This window comes from Culex pipiens, chromosome 2, assembly GCF_016801865.2.
Source record: "Culex pipiens pallens isolate TS chromosome 2, TS_CPP_V2, whole genome shotgun sequence".
Lineage (NCBI taxonomy): Eukaryota > Metazoa > Arthropoda > Insecta > Diptera > Culicidae > Culex > Culex pipiens.
The window spans coordinates 193,347,245-193,363,623 of NC_068938.1; the positions used below are offsets into that span (position 1 = coordinate 193,347,245).

The 16,379-nt window shown below is 31.1% G+C and overlaps 1 protein-coding gene across 2 annotated transcripts in view; it reads left to right on the forward strand.

Moving 5' to 3' along the window:
* The first annotated feature begins 5,132 nt into the window (after window positions 1-5,132).
* The window catches only part of LOC120415213 (ras-related protein Rab6), a 62,570-nt gene continuing 51,323 nt past the window's right edge, over window positions 5,133-16,379 (forward strand). The window contains exon 1 of one of the 2 annotated variants that reach the window (XM_039576671.2): window positions 5,133-5,850. In XM_039576671.2, coding sequence (XP_039432605.1) covers window positions 5,781-5,850 — 70 coding nt within the window. In that variant the 5' untranslated portion in view covers window positions 5,133-5,780. The remainder of the gene's footprint in view (window positions 5,851-16,379) is intronic. The other variant, XM_039576672.2, reaches the window with a different exon arrangement.

Genomic DNA, 16,379 nt, shown 5'->3' on the forward strand with positions numbered 1-16,379 from the left:
CTTATCAGGATTGACAGCTGAAAGCGAACGTCACAGAGGGAAGAGCTCGGAGACGATTTTGCGTTTTGTGTGTGACGTTCAGGGGTGTGAATGTTATGTTTGATTTTTTTGTATTTTTGTATTTTTGTATTTTTGTATTTTTGTATTTTTGTATTTTTGTATTTTTGTATTTTTGTATTTTTGTATTTTTGTATTTTTGTAATTTTGTATTTTTGTATTTTTGTATTTTTGTATTTTTGTAATTTTGTATTTTTGTATTTTTGTATTTTTGTATTTTTGTATTTTTGTATTTTTGTATTTTTGTATTTTTGTATTTTTGTATTTTTGTATTTTTGCATTTTTGCATTTTTGTATTTTTGTATTTTTGTATTTTTGTATTTTTGTATTTTTGTATTTTTGTATTTTTGTATTTTTGTATTTTTGTATTTTTGTATTTTTGTATTTTTGTATTTTTGTATTTTTGTATTTTTGTATTTTTGTATTTTTGTATTTTTGTATTTTTGTATTTTTGTATTTTTGTATTTTTGTATTTTTGTATTTTTGTATTTTTGTATTTTTGTATTTTTGTATTTTTGTATTTTTGTATTTTTGTATTTTTGTATTTTTGTATTTTTGTATTTTTGTATTTTTGTATTTTTGTATTTTTGTATTTTTGTATTTTTGTATTTTTGTATTTTTGTATTTTTGTATTTTTGTATTTTTGTATTTTTGTATTTTTGTATTTTTGTATTTTTGTATTTTTGTATTTTTGTATTTTTGTATTTTTGTGTTTTTGTATTTTTGTATTTTTGTATTTTTGTATTTTTGTTTTTTTGTATTTTTGTATTTTTGTATTTTTGTATTTTTGTATTTTTGTATTTTTGTATTTTTGTATTTTTGTATTTTTGTATTTTTGTATTTTTGTATTTTTGTATTTTTGTATTTTTGTATTTTTGTATTTTTGTATTTTTGTATTTTTGTATTTTTGTATTTTTGTATTTTTGTATTTTTGTATTTTTGTATTTTTGTATTTTTGTATTTTTGTATTTTTGTATTTTTGTATTTTTGTATTTTTGTATTTTTGTATTTTTGTATTTTTGTATTTTTGTATTTTTGTATTTTTGTATTTTTGTATTTTTGTATTTTTGTATTTTTGTATTTTTGTATTTTTGTATTTTTGTATTTTTGTATTTTTGTATTTTTGTATTTTTGTATTTTTGTATTTTTGTATTTTTGTATTTTTGTATTTTTGTATTTTTGTATTTTTGTATTTTTGTATTTTTGTATTTTTTTATTTTTGTATTTTTGTATTTTTGTATTTTTGTATTTTTGTATTTTTGTATTTTTGTATTTTTGTATTTTTGTATTTTTGTATTTTTATATTTTTATATTTTTGTATTTTTGTATTTTTGTATTTTTGTATTTTTGTATTTTTGTATTTTTGTATTTTTGTATTTTTGTATTTTTGTATTTTTGTATTTTTGTATTTTTGTATTTTTGTATTTTTGTATTTTTGTATTTTTGTATTTTTGTATTTTTGTATTTTTGTATTTTTGTATTTTTGTATTTTTGTATTTTTGTATTTTTGTATTTTTGTATTTTTGTATTTTTGTATTTTTGTATTTTTGTATTTTTGTATTTTTGTATTTTTGTATTTTTGTATTTTTGTATTTTTGTACTTTTGTATTTTTGTATTTTTGTATTTTTGTATTTTTGTATTTTTGTATTTTTGTATTTTTGTATTTTTGTATTTTTGTATTTTTGTATTTTTGTATTTTTGTATTTTTGTATTTTGTATTTTTGTATTTTTGTATTTTTGTATTTTTGTATTTTTGTATTTTTGTATTTTTGTATTTTTGTATTTTTGTATTTTTGTATTTTTGTATTTTTGTATTTTTGTATTTTTGTATTTTTGTATTTTTGTATTTTTGTATTTTTGTATTTTTGTATTTTTGTATTTTTGTATTTTTGTATTTTTGTTTTTTTTTGTATTTCGACGGTAACATTTCAAAAGGCATCATGTACATTTTGGCACTTTCTGGGTTATTGCATATTATGAAAGTACTCCTAATAAGCTACCTCTCCACCAAAAATGAGCAAAAGTTACTTCAGTAAAGTCTGTTTAATCATGATTTTAAATAAAGTAACATAAACAAAATCTCTGGCATCAGCAGTCCCTGTTTATATAGCCCTGACAACCTGTCAAACAAAAGACTACATGAACCTCGTGACGAAAAAAAAAGCATCATGAAAAAAGCGCCATGTACATTCGGCGAAGAAAAACGAATCATAACAAAGCGTCCCCCTCAATGACAGCAGGGTGATATAGACGTTGGTGATTTCAAAAGAAGTTATGTTTGTTTTTCTCAAATAAAATTACGGAAATAATGTTTTATTGAATTTGGATGATCAAGTATCAATAAAAGCAAGGTTTTTCATCGTTTGTTATCATTAGAACATCTTTTTTGCTTTTATATTAAAATGGGAATTGAAAATTCAAATTTCTCAAAACGCATAGTTTGTACATGATGCTTTTTGAAATGTTGGCATCGATTTTTGTATTTTTGTATTTTTGTATTTTTGTATTTTTGTATTTTTGTATTTTTGTATTTTTGTATTTTTGTATTTTTGTATTTTTGTATTTTTGTATTTTTGTGGGAGCGGCCGTGGCTGACTGGTTACGGTGTTCGCTTTGTAAGCGAATGGTTCTGGGTTCGATTCCCATCTGCTCCCAACGAGAAAGTTAAGAACACATAAATTTGAAATGATGAATATGAACGAAAAATCACAGTCGCTCGAGGCGGGGTTCGATCCTCCGTCCTTTGGATTGGTAAGCAAAAATGCTAACCATTAGGCCATGACGACTTGGTGAGCGTGGACTGGAATTAAGAATACTGTTACAGAGAGCGAGTTGTGGCGCTATAACCACGGCAAATAGTGTCCAGGGCATTCGTGGAAATACAATGTCCCATCCCAGAGGGTCCCGGAGTACCAAACCTTCTTAGCATGGTGCTCCCAACGAATACAACCAAATCTCGGAGCGTATGGTGGTTTGTTCCCTACGCTTCTTCCTCCCCTGTCGATTCAGAATTGTGTTGTTGTTCGAACACTCAGTGCTCAAACTCAACCCAATTACGAATCATCTCTGCGATACGGCTTTACGCAGTAGGCCTGGCCGCTTTAACGCTTGTGATGTTTCAATGCATTCTAATGCAATGGCGCACTACAAATGTTAATAACTGACAAGAAGAGTGCTAGGCGTCATCTAACCTAAGGCACTCTCCAGGATCCCTTCGAAAGATTGGCTGCGCTAGGGTCTGATTAGATTAGATTAGATTAGATTTTGTATATTTTTTTTGTATTTTTGTATTTTTGTATTTTTGTACTTTTGTGTTTTTGTATTTTTGTATCCTTTCCGGTCGTTCAAATGGTTATTATACTCAGAAAAATAATCTTTATCGTTGTGAAAAATAATATCACAAATATAAGCTGAATTTCAGGACCCAATTGGTTCGATTTTTTATAATCAAGAGATTTTCTGCTCATTTCATTAAAAGTAATTTCGATTTTTTTATATAACCAAAAAACATTTACACAATTTTAGATATAAAATATTTTAAATTATTGTATATACAAAACAAATATCGGTAAAGATAAACAGAATGCCCTCATGCGTGGAATGCCCTCATAATGTTCTTATTTCACTTAAAATTACTCAAAAAATACAGCTTGTTAATTTACTGTATCTCTGAACATCATAATCAATTAAAATAGTGAAAATATGAACAAATTTCTGAATTCCTTGATCATTCTACCTATCGAAAAATTCGGCCATTTGAGACGTTCTGCCTTCTGAGCAAAAGACAAAATTTTGCCGTCCGAGATTCTACCTTTTGAGGCAATCCCGAAAATTTAATAAAAAAAATACTTTGTGAAACACGGCTCAAACGTACTCTAAAAACATTTATTTTTGACTTATTTTATGTTGAGGTATATTTCAAAATTTCAAAATTATGCTTATTAAAAAGGGCAGAGAAATTCACAAAAGTTTAACTTTTTAACATTCAAAATTAATCCAAAATTTGCCGGGAAACCGCGAGTTGGATTTTTCACTGAAAAAAGAAGTGCTTTTCCTCCATAAAGTGTTTTTAAATTGCAAAAATACTGAACATTTTCAAAAAAACAAAATCAACTATATGTATATAGAAAACGTTGCACTTTTGGACTTTTTTTTATTAGGTCCTATAAACATATGATACACAATAGTTAATTGGACCTTTAAAAAAAACTCTAGACTTTATGCATGTTAGGTCATTTTCAGTTGCAAATTTAATTTTTCAGCTATAAGCGGTATACGCACATCGGAAGGAACCGGTCAAGAAAAATTTCAAATGAGCAGCAGCGGCAGCGAAAGCAAGCCAGAGAGGGTGAAGGAAAGCCCCAAGAAAACGCTCCCTCTCCTTTGTTCTGCTGTTTGTAAAGCTGTTTCTTGACCCCTTTCCTTCCGATCTCCATACTAGCCTATATATGATTTGGAATTTTTGTTCGACAATATTTTAGATTTTTCCCAAAAATCCTCGCAAAAATCTGTTTTTTTTTTTATAACTTCTTTAGCCCCATGTTTTTTTTTACACACAACGATCAAAGGCATGCCAGAGAACCATCTCTGATCACTTTTTTTTATTTTCGAGCAAAAATCAATAAATTGACAAGTTGACATTCTGTCCCTTCGGAACAAGCTGTCAAGCAAGATACTTTCCGTCAAGAACGACATTTTTCTAGATTAATTTAAAAATCAATTTTGATTTTTTGTTTTTTGTATAAATTGGGCTCAGAAAATTAAACATAATCGGTATGCCTACACGGAGAAAAATAGTTCCCAAAATCGTGAACAAGCGTTAATGAAAATGGGAACCACGAACAAAGTGTTATCCCATGGTACGTTTTTGAAAAACCAAGATTTTTATTATTATTTATGATATTATTTAACTTTACGCCTTTCTGAAATGTTTAGGGTCGAGCAACAGTCATTTCAACATTCCTACTCCTGCCAACGTCACATCAAAATACTGCCGCGTCCCATGCAGCAAAACAAAGCGGCCAGCAAAGCAAAAGGCGATGAGAGAGGAGGAGTGCCGTCTGCAGCTGTCAGTTCGCGTTGAAAAAGTGTAATGTCACTAGTTTTTCAGTGGAGCGCACGGATTACGGAACGGTCGTCGTCGTCGTAGTGTCCGGGGAAAGCTGAAAAGGTCGGTTCCTCCCGAAGCGAAAGAGTGCCGCGGTGTCCACGTCGTCGTCGGAACCAGTGTGACCGCGATTCCGGGATTGCGGTGATATTCTTTCTGAAACGGGGAAATAAAAAAGAGTTTCGGGTTCAAAATTTCTCTCCTCTTCCTTTCGAGAGGGTGGTGAAAAGAGAAAAGTGGCCAACTCCAGCACGGTGTGGCTGCGTGTGTGTGAGTGTGGTGTACGTGTGCGTCTGGCTGGCTGGTGTGGCCCCCCTTTGCCCTCCTCCCACCGGCCCTCCCCCTAGCGGAGTTTGTCCAAGAAGCAGCAGAAAGTGCTGAAAAAAGTTTTTCCTCTGCGGAGTGTCGTCGCCGAGATCCCGTTGGATTGTGGGGTGGCCTCGGGTCTGCCGCTGCTGCCATTTTGTGCCCACTCCCCCCCGTGCAAGCGGTTTCTACCGGAACGAACCCGGACAGGGGTCCAGAAAGAGAAGGGAGCTTAAGCGTTGGGAGATCCGGAACATCACCGGTCACTGTTGGATTAGAACCAGAGAGCAAGAAGGCTGCTAGCGAACCATGTCGTCGTCGGGCGATTTCGGCAATCCGCTGCGGAAGTTCAAGCTGGTCTTTCTGGGCGAACAGAGCGGTAAGTGTCGTCCGCTGGGGAATCTGCGCCAGGTTTCCAAGAGGAAGAGGGTGACGTGTAAGCCGTTGTTGTTGTTGGTGGCCTTTAAAAAAAAGAATGCAAATTGTTTCTTCAATTGTACCGTTTCTTCGCTGCCGCTTGGTCGGGTCCGGTTTGGACGGGGTGGGCGATGACTAATTCGATGACGAAGAAACACTGACTTTGCGTGGGACGGAATGGCCTTCACTTCACTTTTTTGATCGATTGAGTAATCGAGGGTGTGTTGACGGTTGAGGTGGTCAGATTGTGGGCTCTGGTTTTGGGAGGAAGTGGTAAAGAAACCAGATCGCCCATGTGTGGTTAAATTTGCTGCTGGATTTTTTTTTTTTTTTGTGTTACATTCAAACCAACAAAAATTAATAACAAAGAAGATTTAAATTTTCGGGCAGTGACAAGGAGTATCAAAATTTTGAAAAATGCCAATAATCTCATGAATATTTTTTAATATATTTTTAATTGCATTGTTTCAAAATTTTGTATTTTTAACGTGAACCTACCCTTTCTAGTTTTGTTTTCTTGTTTTATTTTTTGCTTCTTTTATATAGATTATTTGATATTTATTCATAGTTTTTTTTAATAAATATTCATAGTGTTAAGAATGTACTATTTTCTGTTTTCTTTGAAAAATATTCAAATCCCGAGCATTACTTTCAATATGATAAAATGTTTCAGGTAAAAATGGTACCTATAATGTATTTCTTTTTTTTTTGTAATCTGTTCTAATTTCTTGGTTTAAAAACTATGATAATATTTTCAACATTTGTTTCTAAAAATTAGAGCTACAGTCCAGACTCGATTATCCAAAGGCTTCGGAAAAATTTTACTTCGGATAATCAAATCACGAAAAAAATCGTTGTCTTGTTTATTGTGAAAAACAATAATTAAATATTTGTAATTCCAAGATGTCGGCCAAAATGCTGGTGTTGAAATACTGAGAAAATGTATTTGATATGCTAAAAAGGCAATCAACAACTCAAATTTGACTAAACTGGGGTCGCAAAACTCTAATTTGGTGTTAAAAGTAAGAAAATAAAAACAACAAAAATTTTGTTTTGATCATGCTAGCGATAAATTATTGAATAAAAGATTAAAATTTTCTATAACGTCACGTCATTTTGCTAAATATTGTATTTGGTATTCATTGTAAAAATCTTATCTTATCGCCGATAACGAACGATAACTCATGTTTAAAATTTTTCTAAAATCGATAAATTCAACCATATCCTGTTAAATTTTCACTGCTATCACAAAGCATATATTTCCTTGGAAAATGTAAATAGTAAGTCTCAAATTAAAAAAACTCCAAATTCTGGAACAACATTTTTAAAATGGCAGCATTTTGACAACTGGAAATATTTTGCAAATCCCGAGTATTTAGGAATATCGTATTTTTTCGAAAGCGATATTTTGTATTCTTTTTCACTTTATTAGATTGTTTTTGGAAAATACTAACATTTTCAGATTTATTTTTTGAAAATACTCAAATTTTAAAAAATTTCAATATTTGTACCAAACGAAGCGAAATTTTGTATATTTCATAAAAAAATCGTCGTTTGATACCCATGTTGCGAATTATTTATTTTCGAAAAATACGGTATTTTGTGAAAATATGGGTATTTTCTGAGTAGGTCAAAAGCATACAAAATTACGCTTAGTTATAAGGCCGATGCAAATATTTTTCAAAGTTTTTGTCCCACAGCTCTGGCCGGGGTCGAGGGGGAGGAAGAGGGGGGCAAAAAAAAAATAAAAAAAATAAATATTGAAATAACAAGCCGTAGTTTCAACATTTGCATAGAAAAAAAATTTTAAAATGCATTTTACACTAGTTCTTCAGTTATTTTGTTATCATTCGCATTCAAAAAAAATAAAATAAAAATAAAAATATGAAACAAAAATTTTAGCGAGAAAAACTTTTTGCGATAATAAACATCGAAAATTCAAAAGATTTTTAAAACAACCAAAACATACTAAAAATGATTCTAAACGCAGGAGAATGCATTTTAAATTGATTTCAGCTGATTGCACTTAAATTTCCATTGAAATTTTGAAGTTCTATGAAAAAAATTTTTTTTGCCCCCTGATTTTTTTTTTTTTTTTTGGAAAATACTAACATTTTTACATTATTTTTTTCGAAAATACCCAAATTTCCATAATTTCCAATATTTGTATCAAACGAAGCGAAATTTTGCATGCTTCATAAAAAAATTGCTTCATTTGATAATAAGGTTGCGAATTATAAAAATTTTAGTATTCCCTGGGCCTTGTAAAGTCAAGGGGCATGATTTGATCCTAGTGCATTAGTTAAAATTTGGGTATACATTCTTTTTTATAAGCACTATGGACACCACTTCATGCTACGAGAACTCGCTTTGTCGCAGCCCCAGGGCTTAAGCGTTGACCGATAAGCTGTCTTCGTGAACTAGGTAGTTCTACGATAGTGAAAATATCACAATTGCACAAGACACCGCTGCTTCTGTGACTTTTTCACTATCACAATGTGGGATTTAGGTTGGGACTTCAGGATAGTACAATTGTGTTGTTGCTTAGCATTAGCATTTAAAATAAATCTGTATCCTTTACAAATCTATTTGATTTTAAAGTTAGTTAGTTAAGTTAAAGTAATGCTGTCAATAAACTTTGATTGATGTAGAATACTAGGCATTCTTTTATGTCAAATTGTCCATAGAGTCTCTATCAATCAACAATGTAATGATATCGGACAAAATTCGTTGATCTGTTGAACTAACGGTTTTCGGATTATGATTGTATCGACCATTGTTGCGAATCGAAAAACTACGGATTTTTTGACGTAAATGGTCATTTCTTTTTAAATCGCGGTTTCTATCCTATTTGTATATCAGTTCATAAATTTTTATTTTTTTTTGATAGAAGTAGTGCTATAACAGGTAAAGAAATGTTTAGTTTTGAACATTAAGTTTAGAGGATTTTAGATTAAAGTTTAGATTTTCAATCCAAAGTAGTTAGCAAATGAATATTTGGACTTAAATGAATAATTGAACATTTTGGACTTATGAATAACACACAACTGTGCATTTATTCTAGAGTCAGATCCATACAGCGTCAGTGTTTATTTGGTCGAAGTGTACTAATTCATTGGCAGATCTGATTCTAGTTGAAATGTACGACAAGACTACTGACGGACGTGACAGGACGAGGGCCCAGTTTAGAGGTTTCAACATCAACGATGTGCGGCTGGACCACCCTCCCAAAAAAAAAAAAAAAAAAAGAATTATAAAAATTTTAGTATTTTTGAAAAATACGGTACTTTGTGAAAAATTTAGAATTTCCCAAAAAAAATCTCATAAAGTGAAAAGCATTCTAAATTTCGCTTGGTTAAATAAAAATATGCTTTTTTTTTTTCAAAAATTGAGTATTTTTGAATAAATACGATAGTTTGTAAATAAATTAGTATTTTCCAAAAAAACTTTAATAAAGCAAAACAAATATACAGAATTTCGCTTAGATCGATACCCATATGGCAAATTATGAAAATTTGAGTTCTTTCGAAAAAATACGGTATACGGTGAAAATTCGAGTATTTTATAAAAAAAATGAAAATGCTTAACAATTTTCGCTTCACAATAAGGGTATCAATTATTGTACATTATGAAAAATTGAGTACTTTCGAAAAAATGGAATAGAACTATCGTTATCGTTTTCGAGCCTCGATAATTTTATCGATTAACAACCTTGTTCAGAATGTTTTTCCTAGACTTATTGTATCGATGTTTTGAAGTATTTTCATAAAAATTACAACGATTTAGCCATGGAACAGATGACGCATTTAATGTTCTTTTTTATACAATTTTGTACTTGCCATCATCAGAGGTGACGATGGGGTTTTTTTTTTAACAAAGCTGATGAAAATCGATGTAGATATGAATATTTCATAAAATATACAGATTGTCGGGATAGATTTAAAGTTTTCGTCAAATATGTATCCTTTTTTGTTATCTGAAAAAAAAATTCTTACGAAAATCTACAAGTTTAGTACGGAGGAGTTTTTTTTTAAATAAAAAAAGCCTAATAAGCAATGGGGGTAGGCGTGGCTGAATGGTTACGCTGTTCGCTTTGTAAGCGGAATGTTCTGGGATCGATTCCCATCTGCTCCTATCGAGAAATTTTGGAAAGAAGGAATTCTAAACACTTGAATATGAACGAAAAATTCATTAGCTCGCGGCGGGGTTCGATCCCCCGTCCTTTGGGTCAGCAGACAAAAATGCTAACCACCAGACCATCGAGGTTTAGTTGACTAGAAGGATTAAGAATGCTATAAGAATCCAAGAAACTTGATGGGAATCTGAGAACCATAGAACAGACAATGCAATATTGAATGCAAAGTTGAATTCAAGAACTTACTCGGCTGCATACTCGTTAGGTGAATATTGAACTTTCAACACGACCAGAATTCACCCCAAAAAGCTTGGTGAACCGAATTGGAAAGCTTCCAAAATGAATCCAAGAACATACGAAGAATCAAGGACTATAAATGACACATTCTCCGGCAATGTACACCTTAGGATGAAATTTTGAAAAGCATGTATGAGCTATTTGGATATTTTTCCTCGATTCTAGACTACTTGAAGCTTCAAAAATCATGGTTTTCATTAATAGATCATTTGAATATCATTATGTACAAGTTGGTTAAATAATGCATCAATTCGTGATAAAAATCATCGTTTTTAAACATTTTTCTAAAAACTCCTGGTTTCCAGCGAAATAAAATCCAAAAATTATTCTTTTGATTGCATTTTGTAGGTTTTTAGTTGTACTAAACGGAAATGTCATGGGTTTGCAGTTTATCTTAAGTTAAGTATTTTTTCAAACTAGTGTAAGTTTACCATTTTATTGCGTTGCAACGTCACGAAAAAGGGACATTTGTTTATGTCAACAAAAAACTAAACATTCAATCATTTTGATATTTCGGATGCTCTTTGTACTTAGAAAGAGCTTTCAAATGCAACCTAGAGCGACTTAATTGGTTGTCTAGATCCAAAGTTACAACAGGTTTAAGTTTGCGTTGCAACGTCACGAAATTTTAAATCATATTGGTCACATGGCAAAAAAGGTGTATGCGTAGTTGGTTGTTGAAGATAAAAGGGTACTAAATATTATATATTTTTTATATAATGTTTCCGAGCATATTTACAGAAGAATTGTACATGGGTCATTCACAAATTCCGTCACTTAACTTTGTATGCAACTCGAAAAAAAGTATTTTATGAAACTTGTTGAACAAATCAAAATAGACCGATGTTCACAAGGGGGAAAAATTCTAAAACTTTCAAAAAAGTAATCACGTGGTTACTGGATGGCCCCTTTATGATAAACTGATTTACGTGAGGGTTCATTCTAATACAACGCAACGATTTTTTTATCCCACACCCTTATGTAAGTCAAATTACAGTGACATTCATTAAACAATAAAAATCACGTGATTCGATTGTTTTTTTACAAACTTTTGTCACTCTGTTGTTGGACGAACTCTTACTTAAAAAAGTTGTATGCAACGTTTAGTTGTTCGCAATTAATAATGTTATGTTGCGCAGGTAAACCGTTTTATTATTTCCTCAAATTAAAAAAAAAACGCAAAAGTCAGCAAAATAAATTACGTTGTTTGCAGATCACCCCTTAGGGGCCATGAACAAACGATATGGGCACTTTATTTATAAATTTCAGCCCTCCTGAAAACTTGAAGCTCCTTACCTCCCTTCTAAAATTTCCACGTGTTTTGTAAATTGCCCAAAACCATTAAAATATTAAGGGAGTGTTCTTGCATTACGTAACAAAACATTAATATTTTTAGACCCCCTCCACCTCCTGGTAATACATTTTCGATACATTTTTTTGTATAAATCCTCGAACCCCGCCCCCCTCCCCCTTGATATTACGCCGTTACGTAATACATGGACGCCCCATTACATGGATAGAGGAGGGGAGAGTGGGGGGGGGGTGTCCTTCGTGATAATGGAATAAAACAAAAAAAATATTTTGAAAACGCTTTGGAAAACTTCGTAAATCGTACTGCTACTGTGAAAGCGGTATAGGGGTAGGGGGGAGGGGGGGCCTACATGGGCGGGCCAATCAATTCACATGTCCTAGTACTGTCAATTAATGAATTATTATTAAATTTTTACCCTTTAGTTGTTAAATCTAACAAAAACTATGATTTATTTTGAAACTAAAATTTCGTGACGTTGCAACGCAACGAGAAACCCTTTTTTCAAAAACAGAGCGTTGCAACGTCACGAAATGTAAGTGGTCTTTAAAAATCGAGGTTTAATTTTTTCGAAAAACTAATGATTGCATTCGATTTGTTGGCCAATTTTACACTAAAAATGGAAGAAGAACTCCAAATTTGCCGTTTAACAGAGCAGAGTTAATGGCGAAACATGAATTAGGTCAGGATTGAGAAAAAGTCACGCGTTGCAACGTCACGCTACATATTCCCCTCTCAAAAATAGAATATTCGCTAAAAAAAAACGTTCAACATTGTTTCTTATAGGAAATTTAATGTTCTTTTCGAATCTGTAATAACATATGTACCTTTTCAATGTAATTTTTGAGTTACAGACGAAATACTGAAAAAAGAAAAGTCAAAGCGTTGCAACGTCACGGCGGAATGTGTCAAATAGATTTGACCGGCTGCATCACTTACCACGGTGAATCCTGGCTTCACACCCGTCTTACTAACACCCTCAAACCTCACGTGATACTTTGTCGAAGACGCAGCCGATTTAGCGGTCTTCATCACTCAAGTATCGGACTAAAATTCCTATCCACTTCCCCGTGTCTTACCACTGGTCGTGGCCGGCGCTGTTATTGGCTAGCATGATAGGGACATTTGAAAGTTGCGAAGTGGTGATGATTGGTTTCTACTCTTCATCTGTGGTCCACGGAGCAATTCTTGGAGGTCCTGGTCAATAACAGAGTAGCAACTACGGGTAGACACCAATGCTATGCTATGCTAATAAAAAAAGCCTAATAAGCAATGAGATTCCTTGTGTTTGTAGTACCTAATCAAGTAAAAAGCTAGAAATATTATTTTTTCTGTTTCAAAACAAATTTTAAGGGAGAAATAAAAAAACACTGACATAATTCACAAAAAAAATGCTTCTAATACAAAGCCGCTCTCTCGGCTACAGGTAGGAACCTCTTTCATGTGAAATTATGCAAACTAGAGCCCATTGTTTTCGCGTTTGCGAAACCAACTTTCTTCCCCCTCTAGCCTACCTCTTCAAAACTACTTGCAAATTCAGAAATTGCAGCTGCAACATCAAGAGATCAGCCGACATTGTTCTACCCCCCTCACACACACACACACACACACACACACAAAAAGTAGCAACTTTCTAAATTAAGTCGCATGTCTGCTGGTTGAATATTTTAATTTCATTGTATAGTTCTCAGCAAAAGCGCCAGAGGTTTTTGTCCGTGACCTTTTCCAGCAGCATCTCATTAAATGCAGACCAGCCAAATAAATCCCCAAATATAGAGCTCAAAACGCTAATCTCCCGCGCACGGAATTGGAGAAATATAAGCGTGACGTGATTAACCCTTGGTGCACCTTTTGTTTTGTTTCGTTTCTATTTTATTTCTTCTATTGTTAAATCATTACAAATTTCCGAACTCAAACAACAAAAATATATTTTAAGGTAGAGTTTTTTTTCGCTTTAAATGCAATTCAACTCTTTTTTAATTTTTCGTACGTTATATGAATTTTTAAAACTTTTCAAAAATATTCAAAATGAACCCTAAAAAATTTGTAAATGCCATTTTGAACAAAAAAAATCCATTTTACAAATGAAAAGTACACTAACTTTTTTTCAATAAGAGGTAACGGTTTCAAGTTATAGACATTCAAGGGTTGATTCCAGGTAGAAAGCTGTAACATAATAGTGTCCATGTATGTTCATCTCTAAAAATATATTTTTTTAAAGCTGAGAAAATGTGCTACAATTTTATTGACTTTGATAATCGGCCAAATGATTGCCGAGCTATCGTCAGTTGCAAAATAAGTCCTTTCAATTTTCTCTATTTCAAGTTATTGCAGTGGAACCTTTTGTCCGATTTTCATAGAATAAAGAAAAAAGGAAATTGCTGAGAATTTTCTTGGCTATCAAGTTTTTTTTTCAGAAATTATATAAATTTAAATTACATTCTACCTGGAATTACCCCTCCAATGTCTATAACTTGAAAATAATACGTTTAATATTTTTCTGCATTTTTAATTATGCTGTTCAAATTATTTTTGAAAAAAGAGCAAATATCAGATATTTTTGAAAAAAAAAATAATATTTTTTTCATAAAAAAAACTCCGTGAAAATATCTCTGAGGCTCAACAGTAGCTTTTTCTGGTCCACTTTACGTTTTTTTTTTCGGAATTTGATGTTTTGTGGAAAAAATATATTAAAAATGGTTATTTGTTTTTTAGAGTGTGATATCCTACAGTTTTGCCGAAGACACCAACAAATCGGTTGGAAGATTGAGGTATAGATTTTCGAATATTTACGTACCATTTTTGTATGATCAATAAAAAAAAAAAAAAGTTTATTTCCCTAGACTCTAGCCAAAGTTGAGGGCTGGGCAAAAAAAAAAATAGTATAATTAGTAAAATTTGCAATCCATAGTATTAATATTTGTACGAAAAAAATTTTAGGGGCCGATTTTGTAGATGATTGCTCTATTAGGCAATAATTTACAATGATTTACATTATTAATTAATAATTAACAGCAATTAACAATAATTTACAATAATTTACAGTAATTTATAGTAATTAACAATAATTCACAATAATTTTTACAATATTTTTTACAATAATTTACAATAATTTAGAAAATTTGAAAAATCTTGAAAATTTAAAATAAAATTATAATTAGTGATTTACAGTAATTTACAATAATTTACAATAATTTTTACAATAATTTACAATAATTTAGAAAATTTGAAAGATCATGAAAATTTAAAACAAAATTAAAAGATTCAGAAAATTTAAGAAAATTTTAAAATTTTAAAAATTTAGAAAACTTGTAAAATTTGTTAAATTTAAAAAATAAGAATTTTGAGAAAGTTTAAAAAATTCAAATTTCTAGCTAAGATAAAAAATCAAAAGATTTAAACAATTAGGGGAACAGCATCTAATTCGGCACTTTGACGTTCAATTACAGTTCCAAAATAGTTTTTCCGACTGCAAATTTATCACCAAATGATTTAAACACTGATTTAAAATATGTTTTGAGTGAATACTTGTAAATTAAAGCAGGCAAAAACTTTCAATAAAATTTGTTTTATGAAAAGAAATACAGACGATTTTTCACTTGTCAGTATCGAAAAGGCTATCGAGAGAAACAGGAATCAAGTTATAGAACCGAATCTTCGAAGTATGCTGTTTGAATCCATCGATATAAAGAGGAATAGCAAACCAAGGATCAGCAAGAGAAGGAAAGTAGGCTATAGATACACTCTAAAAAATATATTGCTAATTTTTATTTAACGGTACACATCAACCATCGCTTTTACACCCAGATTTCTGTTACAGACATTTTAGTATCTTCAAAAATACGGGAACTATCGATATGATTTTTTATTCATCCCCTAAATTACAGTCTTCAAAGTTATTTACAATAAAGTTTGACCATTTTGACAATCAGATTCTTTCAGGATTGGGTCCGTAAGTTTGACAAATTTGGAATAAGAAGACAACAACTTCTTCGGTTGCTGTGCACCCTTAATTTTTTCAAAATTATCTAGAATTAAAATTTGACAATATCTGTGGTTTAGAAAATCTAACTTTCCATGAAAACTTTTGGAATTTTTTCTTCTAGCAAAACTATTGAGCATGACAAACCCAACAATTTTGTCGAAGACACTAAAATTTTATCTCGCAATCTACGCTTAATTTTACAAAAAAAAAAAAAACATCAGAGCAAACCCTCTAAAACATTTTTTTGTTACCGTAGCATTTTTTTTTTTAATTTCTAGAGAAAAGTGCTGCTCTGAGCAATTTTAGAGTTCGAAAAATTATTTTTGGACATTTTGTTCAAAAATTACATCCATTTTTAGTGGAGATCTAGCCCGAAAAACGCGGACAAATTTAATGATATTTTTCTTTAAATTAGATATACCTTCCTTCTAAATAGTCTAATTTTCAGGGAAAATTTGTATTGGACCACCCTAAGAAAATTGTATCAAAATACTGATTTTTGGTCAAATGTATTTTAGGTTTCTTTAGATTTATATGATTATATTTAAAAAAAATCCCAAAAACATTTATGGAATGTTAGATTTTCTAAAACACCCTTATCGTGAACCACCCTAATTTTGATACAAGCTAAAAGTTGCCCCTTCGCTTTTGCAACAATTCAGCTGAACACACCAAAACTCTAAAACTCTAAATATTTTTTTTTCTCATACCTTTTTTCTAATGAACTATTTTGACCTCTAAAAATTGAATTTGAAGTTCTTGAAT